General features: G+C 30.8%; 2 protein-coding genes across 5 annotated transcripts in view; both read right to left on the bottom strand.

Annotated features, from left to right (window-relative positions):
* The window catches only part of LOC149888489 (uncharacterized), a 242,973-nt gene that overhangs the window by 132,822 nt on the left and 91,954 nt on the right, over positions 1–18,197 (bottom strand). The window lies entirely within an intron of this gene.
* LOC145189608 (EF-hand domain-containing protein 1-like) lies at positions 5,168–18,181 on the bottom strand. 2 transcript variants are annotated; one of them, XM_080066271.2, is made up of 9 exons: positions 18,055–18,181; positions 16,488–16,819; positions 16,247–16,397; positions 15,935–16,147; positions 14,625–14,754; positions 6,527–6,747; positions 6,227–6,367; positions 5,561–5,979; positions 5,168–5,420 (listed from the first exon to the last, which is right to left on the bottom strand). In XM_080066271.2, the coding sequence occupies exons 1-9, from the start codon at positions 18,097–18,099 to the stop codon at positions 5,381–5,383; spliced, it is 1,692 nt and encodes a 563-aa protein (XP_079922397.2). In that variant the 5' UTR covers positions 18,100–18,181; the 3' UTR covers positions 5,168–5,380. The 2 variants fall into 2 exon arrangements, with proteins under 2 accessions (XP_079922397.2, XP_089942856.1); XM_090086730.1 differs by lacking the exon at positions 16,488–16,819 and having other exon boundaries at positions 18,055–18,170.

The following is an 18,197-nucleotide window of genomic DNA, read 5'->3' as shown; positions in this document are numbered from 1 at the left end:
GGTGTCAGACAAAATCAATTTTTTTAAATTGTTGTTTTGTGATGCACCCTAATATATATATATATATATATATATATATATATATATATATATATATATATATATATATATATTAGGGTGGTCCTTATTCATTACAAAAAAAATTTTCTTCAGTTTTCTGACGGGACACCCCCTTCAATGGTTGACGTTTATGAAAAAATAATTGTACTGAAAATTTTATTTGAAAAAAATACATTTTAGGGGTCTCTACCGCAGAGTTTATATCTATAAAAGTGCCCACAGAAGGCTCATATGCTCAGTATTCTACAATATGAATGATTAGGACAAATATGATCACAGAGCACAACATTGCTTTATTGAAGCACATTTAAACAACTGTTACAGTGTTACATATTGTAATTATTATTGTCCTTCTGTGTTGAGACTGTCAAAGTGACAAAAACCGTCTAGTTAGTCCATTGCCAGGGTATTCTTCGCTCGATCAGGAAATCGCTGGCGGTACTTCTTTACAATTAAGAGAAGGCACTGTTTCTGCTCCTCATCGTTTGTGTGCAGCTTGTTGTATTCGTCCATTAAGGCAACTCCACGTTCTGCTATGTCATTCACAACTCTCATACTACTGACAGTGTTCTTCGCCAACTGATAGTCAGCATCTGCAGACCAGAGCTTCACATCTTTGTTGAGGAAAGTTGACGGTAGACCAGTGATGGTGAAGAATCTACGACTGCTCTCGGTGACAAAGTCTTCCAAGTTCTTGGAGCTCACCAGCGTAGGATCAACAGTTATCCTCTTCAAAGGATATTCTGCACCCGGTGCTTGCAGGGCACTGACCATCAGACGCTTAGTGTCATCGGAGACTTCGTCATCAAAGAAAGCCAATGCAATCAGTTCTTCTGACAAGTACCACAAATGTCCTAAAATTTTCTTCATTGCAATCTGAGAGACTGCCTGATTCTGTGCCTTGTATTTGTCGATCTCCTTGATAAGCTCGAGATCAACACGAGGCGAAGATGGCGCTGACGGCGCTCTTAACCAGGCCTTGACATACAGAGTCACTGCGAAAAGACACACGTCTGCTATTCCCTTCTCTTCTTTCTTTGTCATCTTGAACTGGCTTCTCAGCATCCATATTTTCAATGAATAAATAGCCTTGGCCATCCATCTGGCTTGATGCAGTCCTGCCGGAGCTTTGAATGAGCATCCTTGAGATGGAACGCCTCCCAGAAACATTATTGTCAGCTCTAGCAGTTCGCGATAATCATCACGAGGCTGAAACTGTTGCAGTTGGTTTTTTAGCAAATGCAATAATTTCATTTGCAACACTGGAAACGGCACTGTGCACGATGTCATTCGAACTAGAGCCTGAAAGTTTGACCGGTCAATGATTTCCCAACTGCTTTGAAACCTTTTAAAAATCATAATGTCTGGACCCTTTGAAGGGCCAAGTGAAAGAGTAACCGTTGCCTCTAAGACTATTTCTAAAATGTGATGACGGCAAGCAAACCAGAGCAAATCTTTGTCAAACTTCTGCTCCAGTAGGATGCAAGCACCATTTCTTGGACCACTATTGACGGAAGTAGTGTCGAAGCACACGCACTTGACTTTATCAGCTATGCCCCACGCTACAGTTACATCATAAACAGCTGTTGCTGCAGCTTCTCCAGTTCCAGATGGCAGCTTCGGTACACAAAGAAGTTGGTCAACTCCTAGTCCAGACACGAGGATTGGGATCCGGTCCACAATTTTTTTGCTACTGATATCTTCCAGCAATTTCCCATCCCAGTGCATTGTTAGTGGAACTGTTGGCTTGAATTCTGCTTTCAAGTTCTCTGCCATTCTCTGCCTACATTTCATCCTTTCTCTTCGAATGGACAATCGATTGATATTAAACTCTGCTGGGTCATGACCGAGGTGCTGCAGTGCTGGAGTCAGGACTAGTGCAGCATTTCTATCACTGACCTTTGCCGTATCCAGACATACTGCTAACTTGTCATTCAGTATTTTGTGTGTGCCACGTTTACGTTTAGTTCTTTTTGAAGTTGTGGTTGATGATGGCTCACCAAATGCTTCATTATCATTACCAGACTCCTGTTCGCTTTCGGAATTCTGAAGAATAGCTTTCTCCTCTCTGGCCACTCTGTCCTGTTCTTCTCTCTCTTTTCTTCTCTTGAAGTTTTCTTCTCTACTGTGAACATCTCTTTCTCTTTTGGCCATGGCTTTGTCAACACTTCCCATCTTACCACGTCGTCCCGCCTCACGCTGAGCTAACAGGAACTCCCTGTCCTCCTGCATGCTAATCATCTTCATGGCGTCCGCATGAGCAATGTCAAAAAGACTCTCTAAGCCATCCTTCCATTCTTCTTCCTTCTTCAGTAGACTTTCAGAGCGCTTTGCTTTATTTCCCTTATTTTTCTTCAGTTTGTCATATTCATGGAACAGACATTCAACTTTTTCAACAACGTGTTTCTTCAACCGTGTCGGGATGCGGGCTTTAGCCCACACTTCAAAAACGTCATTAGTTGTTGAATGTGATGCTTCACGAACGGTCTGTTTGGTAGCCTCTTTGTAATAGAAGAAAAGTGCCATGACTTCGTTCTTTGACGGTAACTTTGTAGAGATGAGAATTTCAGACATTTGGCCTATCAGCCACAACTCAGTTTCTCGTCTTGTAGTTGTTTTCGAAGTCCTACAGCAAGCATTGGCCATCTCCCTTAAAATAATAAATTTTATTTGTTACCATCCAATTTAATTATTCAAATTATATGTAATTTCTAACAAAAACTTATAGAGCTCAGAAAACTAACTGACAAAATTTATGTTATGCAATATAAATAAACAACAATGACATATGAAAACTCTGACAAGGTCTAAAACCAATAAATAAAATACACAATTATGTGCATAAATGAAAAGTCAAGTTCGATACTATGGCACTCAGGCAATTGATATTAATTAACAATTTAATATGGATTTAGCACAGCGGATCGGTCATTCTGTCTGTTTTATAATAATTCATTGTTAAATCAATATAATTTGGCAAATTAATATTTAAGCAAAAATAAACAAAGAAAACACTCACTTTTGATCCAGTATCCACTAGGTCAGTTGTTACGGAAGTTTCCCTGAGAGAGTCAGTAGTCACTAATTCAGATTCATCAAATATTATTGTTATATTGAGTGTCTGTCAGTGTCTGATTACAAATGGCTGACAGCTGGTGAAATGCATTCTGGATAATTTAACAATAAATAAGTAACATCATATTGATAAATTATGCAGGCAGTATAGTGTGCAGTGAAAGAGTTCACCAGCATAACAACTAGTGACATGCAGCCACGGAACCCCACATGATACTTAACTATTATATATGTGGTAGGGACCTCTAAATGTTTTCAGATTTAGCTGATTTTTTTTGTGAATTTTTTATGCATGCATATAAACAAAATTCAAGGGTGCCCTGTACAAAAATCAAACTTTGAAAATTAAGGACCACCCTAATATATATATATATATATATATATATATATATATATATATATATATATATATATATATATATATATATATACCCAGTGGGCACAAGGCGCGTTGAAAGCGTCTAAAACACGTATTAAAACGTTTTAATACATATTTTAGACGTTTAAAACACGTCTTGTGCCAACTGGGTATATATATATATATATACATATTTATATATAGGTGTAGGATTTCAAATCATCAAAGAAGTAACTATTTGCTTCTCAATTGATAAGTATAATCTATATACTCTAATAAAATTTCCTTGAAGATAATGTAAGAAAATAAGGAGAAACTAAAGACAGCAGTTAAATTTGAACTTTTTTTTAAAGTTATTTAAGGACTTTTAAGGAGTTTTTTTTTATTAAGGATATTTAAGGTTTATAAGGAGGAGTGGGAACCCTGGTTAAGTTTAGTTTAGTTTAAGCATGTAATTTTAGTTTAAGCATGCAATTTTAGTTTAAGCAAGCAATTTTAGTTTAAGCAAGCAAAGATTTTCGTTTAACCATCTGTTGATATTTGATCAAAATCTGGTACGATATCGTATCCGATTATGATCAAATATAATATAATACGTATTTTTGATAAATAAGTAGTATTAAACTGGAATTCGAAGCTTAAAACTAAATGCGTATTTTTCTGGTATCAACGGCGTTATACGCGATTATACGCGATGTACGCGATTATACGCGATTATACGCGTTATACGCGATGTTATACGCGATTAATACTCCGAGTATTTACAATACTAGATATGCCGACTGGGATGTTACCAACTTTCTTTCTGCCTTAAGGGTCATTGAGCAATAATTACAACTTGCCAAATCTGCAACAATTTTATAAACAAATCTTTGATTTTTTTTTGTATTAATGATCTCAAACTTTTAAAGGAGTTTCTTGGTGTTAAAAATAAAGTATTCTTTTAAAATCATTTAATGAAATGGTTTCATGTCATTATTAGATGATTTACTAATTGTACAAAAAAAAAAAAAAAAAAAAGAAAAGAAAAAAAAATTGAAGAGTCATTGAATAAGTCCTTTTTATTGCTTAATGATTCTGACAAACCCATGAAATAACAGCGTTTTAATATTACTGGTTTAGTTTCTCAATTAAATAATCAACTGCTTGGTTGGGTAAAATGACTAAAGCACTAATAACCAAAAGAAGAATGTGAGTCACAGCGAATTCTAATTTTGCTAAATATTGCTGCTAATTTCTAATCTTTTGTAAGATCCTCTTTTTTTTCAATTTACAAAATTTGTTTTCACGATAAGTTTAGGCTGAAATATGCTCATAGGATCGACTTCAGATCTTGTAATAAGATAAATTATAAATTGGAGAAAAACTCTATGATTAAATTAATATTGAAAAACAAAAAAAAGAGGATCGGCACCCAAATAAGAAAATATTGCTTTTCTTAAAGCAAGAGAGGAAGCCGACGTAGATATAAGTACGTCAGAATTCTGTAAGGAGAAGATTGTTTTTTTATGTTAACAACGAACTACTATTGACTGAGAATGAGAAAAACTTCTCAAAGAAGAGTTTTCAAGTGAAAACGTTTTATTTAAAAAAAGTATTCATTTATCATTTATGCACACATACACTGTTTTATCTGAAGTAGGTTATTTTCTTTTGCAAAGAAAGTACAAGTTGTTGTTAATCAGCTATTATATTAAAAATAAAAATATCAATACATATATAAATAAAGCCTTTTAAAGACCACAATTACAGTATTATTTTAAAAAGTTTTACAATTTTATAAAGAACATAATTATCTAAAAATATATTACTCTGTGTACCTATGAAAAATACCATTTTAAGTATAAAATATAAAAATATGAGCAACTTTCTCTTGACTGTAAATCGCTATACTTTCCCATTATATTTTGGAGCGTTTTTAGTGTATCTAGAAGATAGAATATACCTCAGAGCGTTTTTAGTGTATTTAGAAAATAAAATATATTTTTTTAAAACCAAAGCCTGTTAAACATTACACCATCTTTAAAGTTTTTTCTTGTTAAACAAATGTATGGTAATTACAAGTACCTCCATTGACTTTCGGAAGTTTGTTCAGAGTGGTTATCTACCTCTTCATTTTCTCCCTTAGTAAAAGTAGCATCTGAGGTTTCCAAAGGTTTTTTACCGTGCTTTAATCGAATAGAATTAATAGTAGATAACGGATAATTACCAGACTCTAAGTACTTTAATACATATTCGTCAGCATCAGTGATAACAAACCTGTGTTTAAAAATTTCCACTATTGCTCCGATTGCAAAGTCTGACGGTGTATAAAATTGCGGAGATTCAACATTTGAATCTGGTTTATGAACACGAGTGCGTTCCAAAAACCTTCCGCCTATTATTCCAGAATTTCGCTGAGATTTCTCGTAAATGGCGATCATTTCATCAGAGAGATAGTAAGAAATTATGAACCGCCGTAGCTTATCTTCAGCATGGACAGATTTCTAAAAAAAAAAAAAGTATAACGCTCTTCTGTAAAAATTATTTGTGGCGCTCTAGCTAATCATGAGATAAGTTAAAAACTTCGGTGCATGAGGAACGGTGAGTTTTATTAAAAATATCAACAAGTATTCCGTATGTAAATATACCCAATTTTTTTTTAAAGAAAAATTATTTGCTGAAAAATAGCTTTAAGGATGGGATTTTCTTGTAAGGATTCAATTTTATATTTAAACTAATAGAGCAAATTACCATAACTGCTTCATAACGTAACACCTTGTTTGCATTTTCTAGTAGTTTGATAAAATCTTTCTTTGGAGGTTGGGGTATTAATGATAAACATGATTGCAAAGAATCTTCTAATGATCCAAAACCATTGTAAGGAGGGATCTCCTAGAAAAACCACTCAAAAATTCAAAAAACAATTCAAAAATGAAGAAACAAGAGCAGAAAAAGTAATAACATTCAAAAAAATATAAATTTTTTTTGACGTTTTTTTTTAAAAAAAATTAAAACAACTCTAATCAATAAGATTTTGATTGGATAACTCACCTTTGTCTTTATATCAGCTACCTTTTGAGTTACATCCAATGGTGTAAAGTCATGAATATTGAAATTTTCCCTGTAGTACGACTTTGTAAAGTTATCACAATCATAAAGTAAAAAACGACGACCCAAGATAAACAATGTCTCACCAACTTTAAAATGCCTCGGTTCAAACCACTCAGTTATTTCATGTTCAGATAACTCCATACAAATTGCAGGGAAAGAAGCTAGAAATATGTTTAGTTTATGTAAGATTTATTTCTCTACTACTATGGAATGCCTAAACTATTAACTTTTGAAAAAAGCAATTAGCAATATATAATTTTTAACTATTGTATTTTGTAACTAAACATTATTATTCAGTAATTATTACACTTAACTAGTGGCATAAAAGATATTACTGGTGATTTATATTAATCGAGTTTACTCTTACTGTTTATTTTAGAATAAATTAAAGAAACCTTAAATACTAATATGTAAGATAAAAATTACAATAACCTTTACCTATCCTTAATCAAAAAGCAACAAATTGTGATAAAAAACTTAGTCTTATGCAAAAAATAAGGTTTAAATAAAAGGGGTTTTTTAAGCTAATTTTTATTAGAAAAATATTTGTAATGAACAATAACAAAAAAAATTTTGTTCAACCAACAAAAAAAGGTTTACAAACCTTTTTTTATTTGCTTATTTATACAAAATTTGGGAACAAAAAATGTTAGTTTCACAATTAAACCTCACACCAACACTCATGTTTAAGAAAATGAACCAGAGATTAGAATAAACCACTAGAACCCTTTTGACATTAGTTGACGTAAACTATCCTTTATCCTGGTGCAGATAAAGATTTATCAGTTAATTATCTATTTCCACTAGAGCTGTATTTGATGGGCAATTTAATACAAATTAAGCCCTAATTTAAAACAATTTAATACAAATTAAGCCCAAGAAATAAAAAATAATTTTCCCTTAAATTGAAGGCAAAAAGAGCTAAACCACAGCTAAAAAGAAATTGATGTGTCTCACTTAAAAGTACATCTGCTTTCAAAACATGCTATATCCTCTGCAACTAATAATAGCATGAAGTGAATATAAGTTGTGTGCACATTTGCAAATTACATGGGTTTGATATCAAGACTGTTGCAATGATTATTTGTGCTTGATATAATACTAGTGTTTAACAAAACAGTAGAAACACATAGAATATGCAGCTTGAAAAACTAGAATCATACAGGCAAAACAAAGTATACTACCATTGTATTGTCAAAAGTTGGGCAAAAGTTTTAAGTCAATTATCAATCGTTTTCTTAAGGATGATAAAATAGTCAAACTTCAGGCAGCAAAGCAATGTCTAGTATTTTGCAGAAACTGTTTCCATTCTTGTGAAGGTCATAACCATTGGAAACATAAAGCAAAACCCTTCCAGTTGACACAATCAGCTGTTTATATTAAAATTAATAAATTAATACTACCTCCGTTCCACAATAGTTGTCACATTTCGATACTTTTAAAAAGTTGTTTTTGTTTGATATCATGATATTTTCCATACCTGTTAGTATGGAAAATATCAGGTATTATCAAATAAATGATATTTTCCATACTAACAGGTATGGAAAATATCATGATATCAAACGAAAATATCTTTTATAGGATTACTCATATAAATAAAGAAAAACATAGAAGAGAAAGTTGACTCCCCATAAATTTAAAATGTAATGCTGAAGCCGTGGAGAATACAAAAAGTTTTTTAAATATTGAAATAAATGTTACTACTGTTAAAAATGACAGTAATAATTTAATTATTGTAAAGGAGCATGTTGAAAGTGACATTTATTTACTTATTGTAAATAGGTTTTGTTAAATGTGGCATTTTTAACTTAATTATTGTTATTATTGTTAATGGTTAGTTTATTGGTGGGTGCTCTCCACAGACCTCTTTTTTATTATACATTCTGTTGGTGGAGCAGCTTAGGCACTACTCTTGTATTTTGTACTAGTTTAAATATATAGTCTCTCCAAAATAAAAAGATCGTATTCAATACTTGAGATTTTACAACAACTATACAATTTACAAAGAACTTATTTCTGACTCACAATTTTTATTTCACCTATTGATCACCTATTTTTAAGTGCCCAAGCTTGTTAGAAAGCTTTGAGTAACCCTTTTCAACAAGCTGTTACTTTTAAAAATTGGTCTAATACATGCAAACTCAAACCTCTAGGTTTGAATTCCTGAGAATTATTTAAGCAATATCATTGCTGATTCAATTGTACAGATTCAATTGTTAAAACGACATTCAATACAATAGCCTATAACACTACTTTCCTAGATGGAGAATTATCAGGACATTCAGTCACATTTAAGAGACCAGAAGCCATGCACAAAGCTAGATGAGTGGCAAAACTTATCTACTCAATTAAAATCTATTTGTTTGAGCATAAAATTCAGAGACAGCCTGCAGGTACCATAACCACACAACACCAAGTCTCAAAGGTGAGGAAATTTGCTTACTTATAGTTCCTGGTGAATGAGATGCAATTCAGCAGTAGATGCAACATGGAACAACTTAAAACTATATCAGTCACTTTTGAGGTACAAAATGGTAAACAAAATAGTTTCAAAGAGTGAAACTAAGGCTCTTAGTCTGTATCTTAGGTATTTAATATCTAAAATGATTACACTTGCTCTCTTTAGCAGTAAGTTTACAGCAGAAGAACATTATGTTCTTGTAGATCAATTGCAGAAGGTCAAACCTGAAATGGATCTAAAATCACCTAGGACAAGGTTTGGTGTAGGATTCGGCAAACCTTGTCCTAGGTGATTTTAGATAGGTGACGGAAAGATACCAGGGTTGGGGTCGTTACCTTTTAAAAATACTTAAGTAAAAAGTAAAAGTACTGACTGTAAAAGTAACGAAGTAAAAGTAAAAAGTCTTGCTAAACAAAAATACTTAAGTAAAAGTAAAAAAGTACAGTATCTTGATAGTACTTTTTAGTTACAAAGTAAAAAGTACTTTTGTGCATTGCAAAAATAAACACATCAAGCACTTACATACAAAAAAATAAGTTTATCTATAAATCTTTTTTTTCTTGGAATAAAACAAATATATTAATTAACATTATTCAAATAGATTGGCAGGTCTACTACAACTTTCCATTGACACGCAATAGCAGTTGCTGTTCAAAATGTTCATCTGTCATTCTAGTGCAGTTTGGCATGAACACTTGTCCTGCTATACTATACATACTAAATAAATGTTCGCAGGCTGCACTTGCTGGCAAAGCAATGTTCAGTTCAAGAAAGACATTTTTCAACAGTGGAGAGCCATGAAGATCATCGAGTGATGAACTAGTGCTACTAATTTATGTTGAAACAATATTATTTGCAGCAGTACTAGTGTCATAAGATGATCTAAATTGAAAGAAATTGTCTTTAATTTCAGACATGGCTGCTTCATCTGCTGAATTTGCACTAGCAATGTCACTACTTTTAGTCAGCTGTTGCTACTGTCGAATCTTGTTCTCTAAGAATTCCAGACCAATTTTTTTTGTTCACTGTCTTTGATCCAAACTGTCTTAAATTTTGGATGGACAATTGCTGCTGCTATTAACTCAGCATTCATAATATACTGACTGAATCTGCTATCTATGGCAGCATCAATTTTTTCCACCATTGGCTTGCAGCACTGGATTGAGCTGCTGCGAAGAAGGAACTTCATTTTTTCTTTCAAAGTCATTGTAGTTGGCAGCAGGTATGCCATGTAGACCTTTGTTTCACACTGCAAGATATCTAAAGCTTGAGCAAGAGGCTTCATAACAGAGACATACTCCGCAATAAATGCTACTTCAGCTTGTCAAAACTGTGGCAAATCAAGGTTGTCACAAACGCCATTCATCGCATCAATTCCTTTTTCAGTTATCAGCCTGTTCATGCGTTCCATAGACATGTACATTGAATTCCATCTCGTCTGATTAGGAACAACAAACTGTAGTCCAAATGATTCATTAATAACTTCTGCAAATTTATTACTTCGTGACTGCTTGTTCCATAACGCCTGACATTTTGCAAACGTCGATTGAATAATCTTTTTAAAGGCTGCATCATAGTCAGCAGTTGCAACATCATGAGTAACTATTAAATTCAAAGAGTGGCATGCACATCGCTGATGAGAGGGCAGATGATATTCAAGATCAGATGTTGAATTAGGTTTAGTAAGAATGTCATCAACACACACAAACTCAATTTCTTGCTCTTCATCTACATTTTTTGGTTCTTCTGAAGCATGTGAGGCATGAGGGCTACTAACTAACTCTTGTGAATACAGGTTAAATGCTTTACAAAAATTTGAACCATTATCAGTTGTAGTTTTTGTGGTTTTATCTTGAATGTCAAATTCTGAGTGAATTTGTTCTAGGACAGCTGCTAATGCGTTATAGGTATGACATCCTTTCAAGCGTCGACATGCCAATACTGCTGATCCTCTCTTTAAAGTTGACTCTTCAATCCAGTGTACTGAGACACCAATGTATGACCGATGATGAGCTGACCAACAGTCAGTTGTAGTTGCAACAAAACGCTGTTTCTGTAACAGGCTAGTAACTTTCTGACGCATGACTTGGTAATGTTCACCAATTTATATCATGACAGATTTTCTACAGATAAGTGTTCGGTTTGGTGCCAGAGTAGTTATCAATTTTCTGAAACCAATCTTCTCAGTTGTGCTGAATGGCTGCAGGTCAGTTATTATATAATCAACTACAGATTTATCTAAAGTCTCCTGAGATGCAATTTTAGAGTTTCTCACAAAGTTGACTGTTTGCTGAAACTTAACTTGTTGAGGTTGAATGCCCTGATCTTCAATCTTTCGCTTTCTGTATGCAATCAGTTTGTCATACTCCTTTATTTTAGTGGAATGAATTCTCAAAAGAAAGTCAAATTATAACTATATCAATATATAATACATAAATTTTTTGAATAACAAAAATAAGCATCAAATATATGACTTAAAAAACATAAAAAGTGAAAAAAAACACAGAGAAGATTGTGCCAAACAATAAAAACCCAAAAACTAAATAATAACTTGTCATATTTTTGAAGGTTGCTGTATCCCAGCAAGATAAAAAATATATAACAACAACAGCAATAACAGACAAAAAATTAATCTAAAAAATTATATTTAACACACATGTGTTCAAAGGCAAGATAAAAAACATAACAACATCTCTATATTACAACAACCAACAAAGTAAGCTCACAATAGCAACCAACATCAACTCTGGTTTATAAAATAAAACTTCAGTTTATTTTTAAACAGTTGAAGCAAGTATACAACTACTGTACAAAATAAAAGTTGTAATAAAAATAAAACTGATCAAAACTTGCAACAAAAAACTTAAACGAACAACTAACTTATTTTGTAGATGATAAAATTCATTGTACTTTTTAATTAATTAATCGTTTTACACAACTAACTAAATAAAAATTACAGAAAAAAAATTATTATTAAATTCCAGAATATAAATATATTTAAAAAAAACTTATAGCAGTGTGTTGGAAAAAAGAAAAATTTTTGAAACATACTTTATAGAACAAACAAATGTAGCACAACATAACAACGTTACAAAAAGAAAAGTAAAAAAAAAACATTCTCTCCGAAAAATTATAGCATTATAGAAAAAATTAATTCAAACAGGTAAACATTAAAGACTTTCTATCTAAAAATTGTTATATATTCTATAGAGAATTCATTCCACTATAAGTATGATTTAATAACCATTAAATGATTAACTACGACTACAAAAAATCCACTAAATACATTAAATACAAAAAATCCACTAAATACAAAAAACACAAACCTTAACATGTTTCCGGAGTTAGATGGAGAGTTAGTATATGCTGAAACCTGTTTAGGCTGTGGTGCACACATCAAGCAAAAAAAATTTACAAATTTTGTCAGTAACATTAACACATTTAAACATCGGATTTAAGAGTGGCCAAGGAGATTTAGATTTATCATCTTCAATAGCACTACTGGAGGCTGCCATTATAATCACGCCATATGTCAACGAACCGTAATTTCAATTATGGAAAACTTTAGAACATTTTACGCCCGCTACTGGTTTCAATTTCTTGATAATATCAACTCCTTGATAATCAATGATATATTATATATACTAGATGTCTAACTTCAATCCGAAAAGTGAAGCCGTGGAAGCCATTTCTAATTTGGGCAAAAAAATGCATTTTTAACTTTTATTTCGCACGTCGGATATAGCTTTTGCCCTTATTACAAATGGCGGATTCAATTTGTAAACAAAAAAAGCGGCTTCACTTTTCGTCTAATAAAATCCCGCAAGTTAGACATCTATTATATATAATATATCATTGTTGATAATATCAAGAAATTGAAACCGTTACCGGCCGTAAAATGTTCTAGAGTTTTCCACAATCGAAATACGGTTTGTTGACATTTGGCGTGACAATATTATTGTCTGTATTATACTTCATTCAAACCAAAAAGTACTTTTTTAAAGTACTTTTTTCTGAAAGTAATTTGTTACAAAGTAAAAAAGTAAGTCATAAAAGTAATGAAAATAAAAGTAAAAGTACTGCAATGTAAATGTAACTCGTTACCTGTAAAAGTACTTCAAAAAGTAACGAAGTACTGTAACGAAGTAAATGTACTTTGTTACACCCCAACCCTGAAAGATACTAATGTGGTGGACTTAACTTTGCAGTAAATTTTATTTCAGCTAATGAAAAAAAAAAGATTTTAGGGACAAACATGTTCTATATAGTTTTAAAAATTATTGGATGTTTGATGCATCCTATTGAACATGCATGTATTTTTATGACAAACCACTATGCTAAAAATGTTTTATTATGAGTTAGTAAATGAAAGGAGTGGTCAATAATAAAACTGAAAGAATTGTGAATAGAAAAACTGTGGTTGTTATAGCTCTTCAGTCTATGTAAAAATCTATGTAACAGGCTGTAGTTAATTTTTTTTAGTGAAAAAGAACTTCAAAAAATATATGGTGAGAGAAAAAGTACAAAAAAAAAAAAAAAAGAAACTATTATTATATCAAAACTAAAAATTTACACATTAACTTAAAAAAATAAAATTATAAAATACTAAAAGAATACACGAGTATTATACTTTAAAGATTACACAGTTTTAGGAGGCTAGAAGAATGAAAAGCACTTTCAATGAATAAAACTCTAAGTAAAAAAGTAAAATGAAAATGTATTTATAGTATTCCTTTCAATCAGATTTCAATTCGAAGAAAATAAGTGTAAATACATTTAATGTTTTTAAAATTCATTTATTTTAAATTCAAAGAAAATATTTTTCCATAACTCACTGTCAAAAAACATTATAAAGGGTTTCAATACATTTTGGGATACATAAATAATGAAAATTTACAAAATGAAAATACATAATGAAAAATTACCAAACATTTGGTTTCAAATAAACAAATGTTTTTTTAAAAAGCTAATAACTTATTATTTAAATCTTAAAACTTAAAATAAATAATAAAACATAATCAATTATAACAGAAAAAATTTCTCTAACGTTTGTAACATAAAGACATTTTTTCTGTTTTTATAGGGCATGCATAAAATAAAGACTGAAGGATAAAAAACATTTCATCAAATGAGGTTTTGTCAAGGATAGTATGCTTTATATGCATATCAAAAAAATTTTTAACTGTTTTTTTTATGGACTGTGAATTAAAAATGGGAATGCCAAATAGCCCCTAATGTCTAAACCAAATTTGTAACAATTGTGATTGTTAATATAGAAAATCAACATTTTATATAAAATATGTTTTATGTAAAAAGTAACAGAAGTTGTAAAAATAATTTATAAAGATATTTAATTATAAGTATATATGTTATTACATATGTAGCATAAATATTGAAGACAACAGTAATATTAAAAATATAGGCAAGTGACTGCTACATACTAAGCAACTGGAGAAAGACTATTATTTAAAATTCAAATTAAATTGTAGATGTTATTTTGAATTATAGATGTTATTTTGAATAGTAGATGCTATTTAGAATTGCAAATGTTAATCTGATTATGACATAGGTTTATACCTGGCATATTATTTAAGTCAATAGGGATTTTTCTTCTACCAACAAGAACTGGGAAGGGATCTCTTCCATCATTAGAACTGTGTATTTCTCGAATTTCCATTGTGTTATCAACCAAAAAAAAATGCAACACCTAAATACATAAATAAAACCTCAGCAAAAATACAAAGAAAACCTAATGTGACATAAATAAAACTTCAGTATTGCAAATTACAAAGAAGTTTTCTTTTCACCCATGACGTAACTATGAAGACCCATGGGGTAAACATGAAGACTCCATAAAGTAACTTTGAAATCCATATTGTCAAATATGAGCCAAGAATTTAACCCCTTAACAGTGTATGACAGTTATATCCGTCGAAGGTAAAGTGATACTTATATGTGGACAACCGATATAGCTGTTGTTGAGTATGCTTTTTTTTAAAGACTTGTATCTGAGGCAAAATTGCATTGTTTTTTTTAGTTTTTTCACTAAAAGATCTGGAAATAGTTAAATTTTGCGGTCTGTCTTCTGTGTGAATTTATTTTTTTCTCAAAAACATTAATTTCTTATTCCAAGTAAAAATTGAGAAAAAAAAAGAGCACCGACTTAAAATCTGAAGGTTCTATTTATCCAAAGAGACTAGTTGAGAGACATTTTCCATCATTAATACCTCCCAATCCTATCAAGACAAACCCATCAAGAAGATGTGCAGTATGTAGTGCTAACAAAATTCGAACTAACTCTAGATACATGTGTGTTGAATGTGATGTTGGTCTGTGTATTAACTTTTGTTTTAAACATTATCATACTTCCAAAGACTTGAAATTAAAAGTTTTTAAATAATATTATTAAAATATTGTGAACAAAAATACTTTTCAATTTTTTTATTTAAAGTTAAGAAGTTTCCTCATTTAAATAAAAAAAATGTATTCCACTAGGAAAGAGGTGCCGCAAAAAAAGTGTTCCACTGTTAAAGGGTTAAATCCATGGGAAACAGTGGTTTAATCATGGGCCCCCATAGTATTCCATGGGGTTTCAATTAAATTTTATGGGTTATACATTGAATTCCCATGAAATATTTCTATATGGGACTTAAAATATACTGCAATTATACCAATGATAACCTATTAAATATTTAATACTAATTTTAGGTCTTTAACAAAAATAGATTTTTTTTTTTTGACAATAACATTCTTTTTTAAAACAAGATGATGGTTAACAACAATATATTGTTTTTCTTTTGTTTTGTATTTTAAATAGTAAATTATGATTACAACTTTATGAACATAAAAAACAATTACATGGATAGTTAGAATATTAAATTACTTACACATGGCCTTATTTCACCAAACATTTTATCACTGTCATCCCAAATACAATAAAAACGCAAAACCTTTCTATCCAATTCAATAAATTGTTTCAGCTTATCAAACTGATTTGGGGTTTTGTATGAACGATGAGGCTGTTCAAGAGACATACTATATAGATCTTTTGGGCATTCCTCTGGTTGGTTTAATACAATACCTTCTGATGTCATATATTCCTAAAATATGAAAAAGGGTATTATACTCCTAAAACATGAAAAAGGATGAACACTATAGCCAATAAATTCACCACCAATGTATTATGAAAATAAAACTACCCTGGTAAACTCATCACAATCATATATCTTGAATACTTTTCCATAAATTGCCATCTCAACACCAATATTAAAGTCTTTCCAATGCCAATTGGCTCCTAACTCTTTTTTAGGAAGTTTTTGTCTTTTAATTAACTTTCCTTGAGGAATTCCACTAAAAATAAATTTTTTTTAAAAAACTCTGCTAATAAGTTGTCATTATGTTTTTTAAGTGATTTAACTTTATAAGTTCTAGGAAATATACCTATTTTTTACAACAGGTTCAACAACTGAAATAGAATCATCTTCTAAGTAATAGTAAATCTTTACAAGACGCACACAATAAAATTCATCATGTGATTCATGGACTGTTTGCTTGAAAAAAGCTTTAAACATAAGTACTTTTTTGTCAAATACAACATGAGCTGGTAAAAATTGCTCTGAAGGAGCCTGTTTTGCTTGTCCATATGTCAATGATGGTTTAAAACTAGCTAACTCATCAAGATCATCCTCTGTTAAACTGTTTGTTAATTGATTTTTTGGGATAGTATACCCATTTTTATACCCTAATGTTTGTGCACGATGGTACTTGGTTTTCTATAAAAGAAACAGAGGATGGCAAGAATAAATCTTAAAACTCGATAACAAATTTAGTTTTATGAAAAAAAAATTGATCAAGTGTGATAATAAAAAGCATAAAAGTATATAAATCTTAATAGAATTTTTTAGCCTGTTAAGTGAGTTTTATGTTTTATCATAAAGAGAAATAAGATTCATTAACACTAAGCCACAAATTTGTTGCCAGTTAGATGAGAATTAGTTTTATGTTTAAGGCTCATACTTAAAATAACTTCAATAGAATTCTGGATATGAAAGTAACTTTATAAATTCCCTGATTTAAATTATGTTGAAAATATTATAGATTAATGAATTCCTATAACTTTTATTGTACTAATTTACTTTAAGTTTCCCTTAAAAATTTATAAAAACAAACAAACAAGTGAATCATTTATATATATATAAAAAAAAGCCACACTGCTTCAGAGCTTTTGCATCAATTTTAAATGAATTTTAAATTCTATAAAAAGCTTTGCAAATAATGTTAGGCAGCTTAATAATGTAAAGGGATGTAAGAGAGCTTGAGTGTTACTATATGATGAAGTTATTGGACAAATGCTACCACCTTAGGTTTTTTTTTTTTGTAAATAGAACACAATTACTCTGACTGGAATATAGGTTGTATTCTGGAGCAAGGATAGTTAAAACATATTCTTAAAGTGTTTTTAAAGAATTTTTTATTCTTTCCTCAGTTAATACAATATTATAAAAAGCCAAGAATTCATAGTAATAAGGACAGAGGATTAAGGCTATAGTGCAAGATACTTTTAGTACTTATACATCAGATTGTATTTGCATAACTAAAGCAGAGTTAAGTTTTGTTTCTATATATAGCTGGGATTGCTTCTATATTTCATAAAAAAATAGGGATTGAGTTGTGCAAGTTTGTTTCTAATTTACAAAACCTACTTCAAAATGCTTGAAAAAGTGCTTTAATTGCATTAATGGTTGCTGAAAAAATCAGTAAAAAGATAGATCAGATCTAAAAGTTTTTTAATTTTTTTTTTGTTCAGCTGGAAATTTAGAAGATGAAAATCACAAGTTCAGTGTGAAACCTAAATTAAAATTCATTTACGACTTTTCTGATTTTTTAAAATTTTTCTTTTTGAAAATAGTTATTTCGGTTATGTTAATAATGAAAGTATTATAAAACTTTAAAACAAATGATATAACAATAAATCGTTGTATATGTATAGTTTTAAAAACGTGCTCACATTTGGATCCATAAAATTATTCCCTGGCAAAAAAGGAAGCGCCATCTTGTGGACTGTTCACTGTATCTTAGTACCGTTGTTAAGGAAATCAGTGTTTTCATGTAAAATGTTTACTTTATACCGCGGTTTGAAACTTTTTTCCC

Source organism: Hydra viridissima, unplaced genomic scaffold (assembly GCF_058129835.1).
Source record: "Hydra viridissima isolate aposymbiotic clone 2 unplaced genomic scaffold, HvirCarnegie_v1 scaffold_5, whole genome shotgun sequence".
Taxonomy (NCBI): Eukaryota; Metazoa; Cnidaria; class Hydrozoa; order Anthoathecata; family Hydridae; genus Hydra; species Hydra viridissima.
The sequence above is the reverse complement of the archived record's forward strand: the minus strand, read 5'-3'. Positions and strand labels throughout refer to the sequence as shown.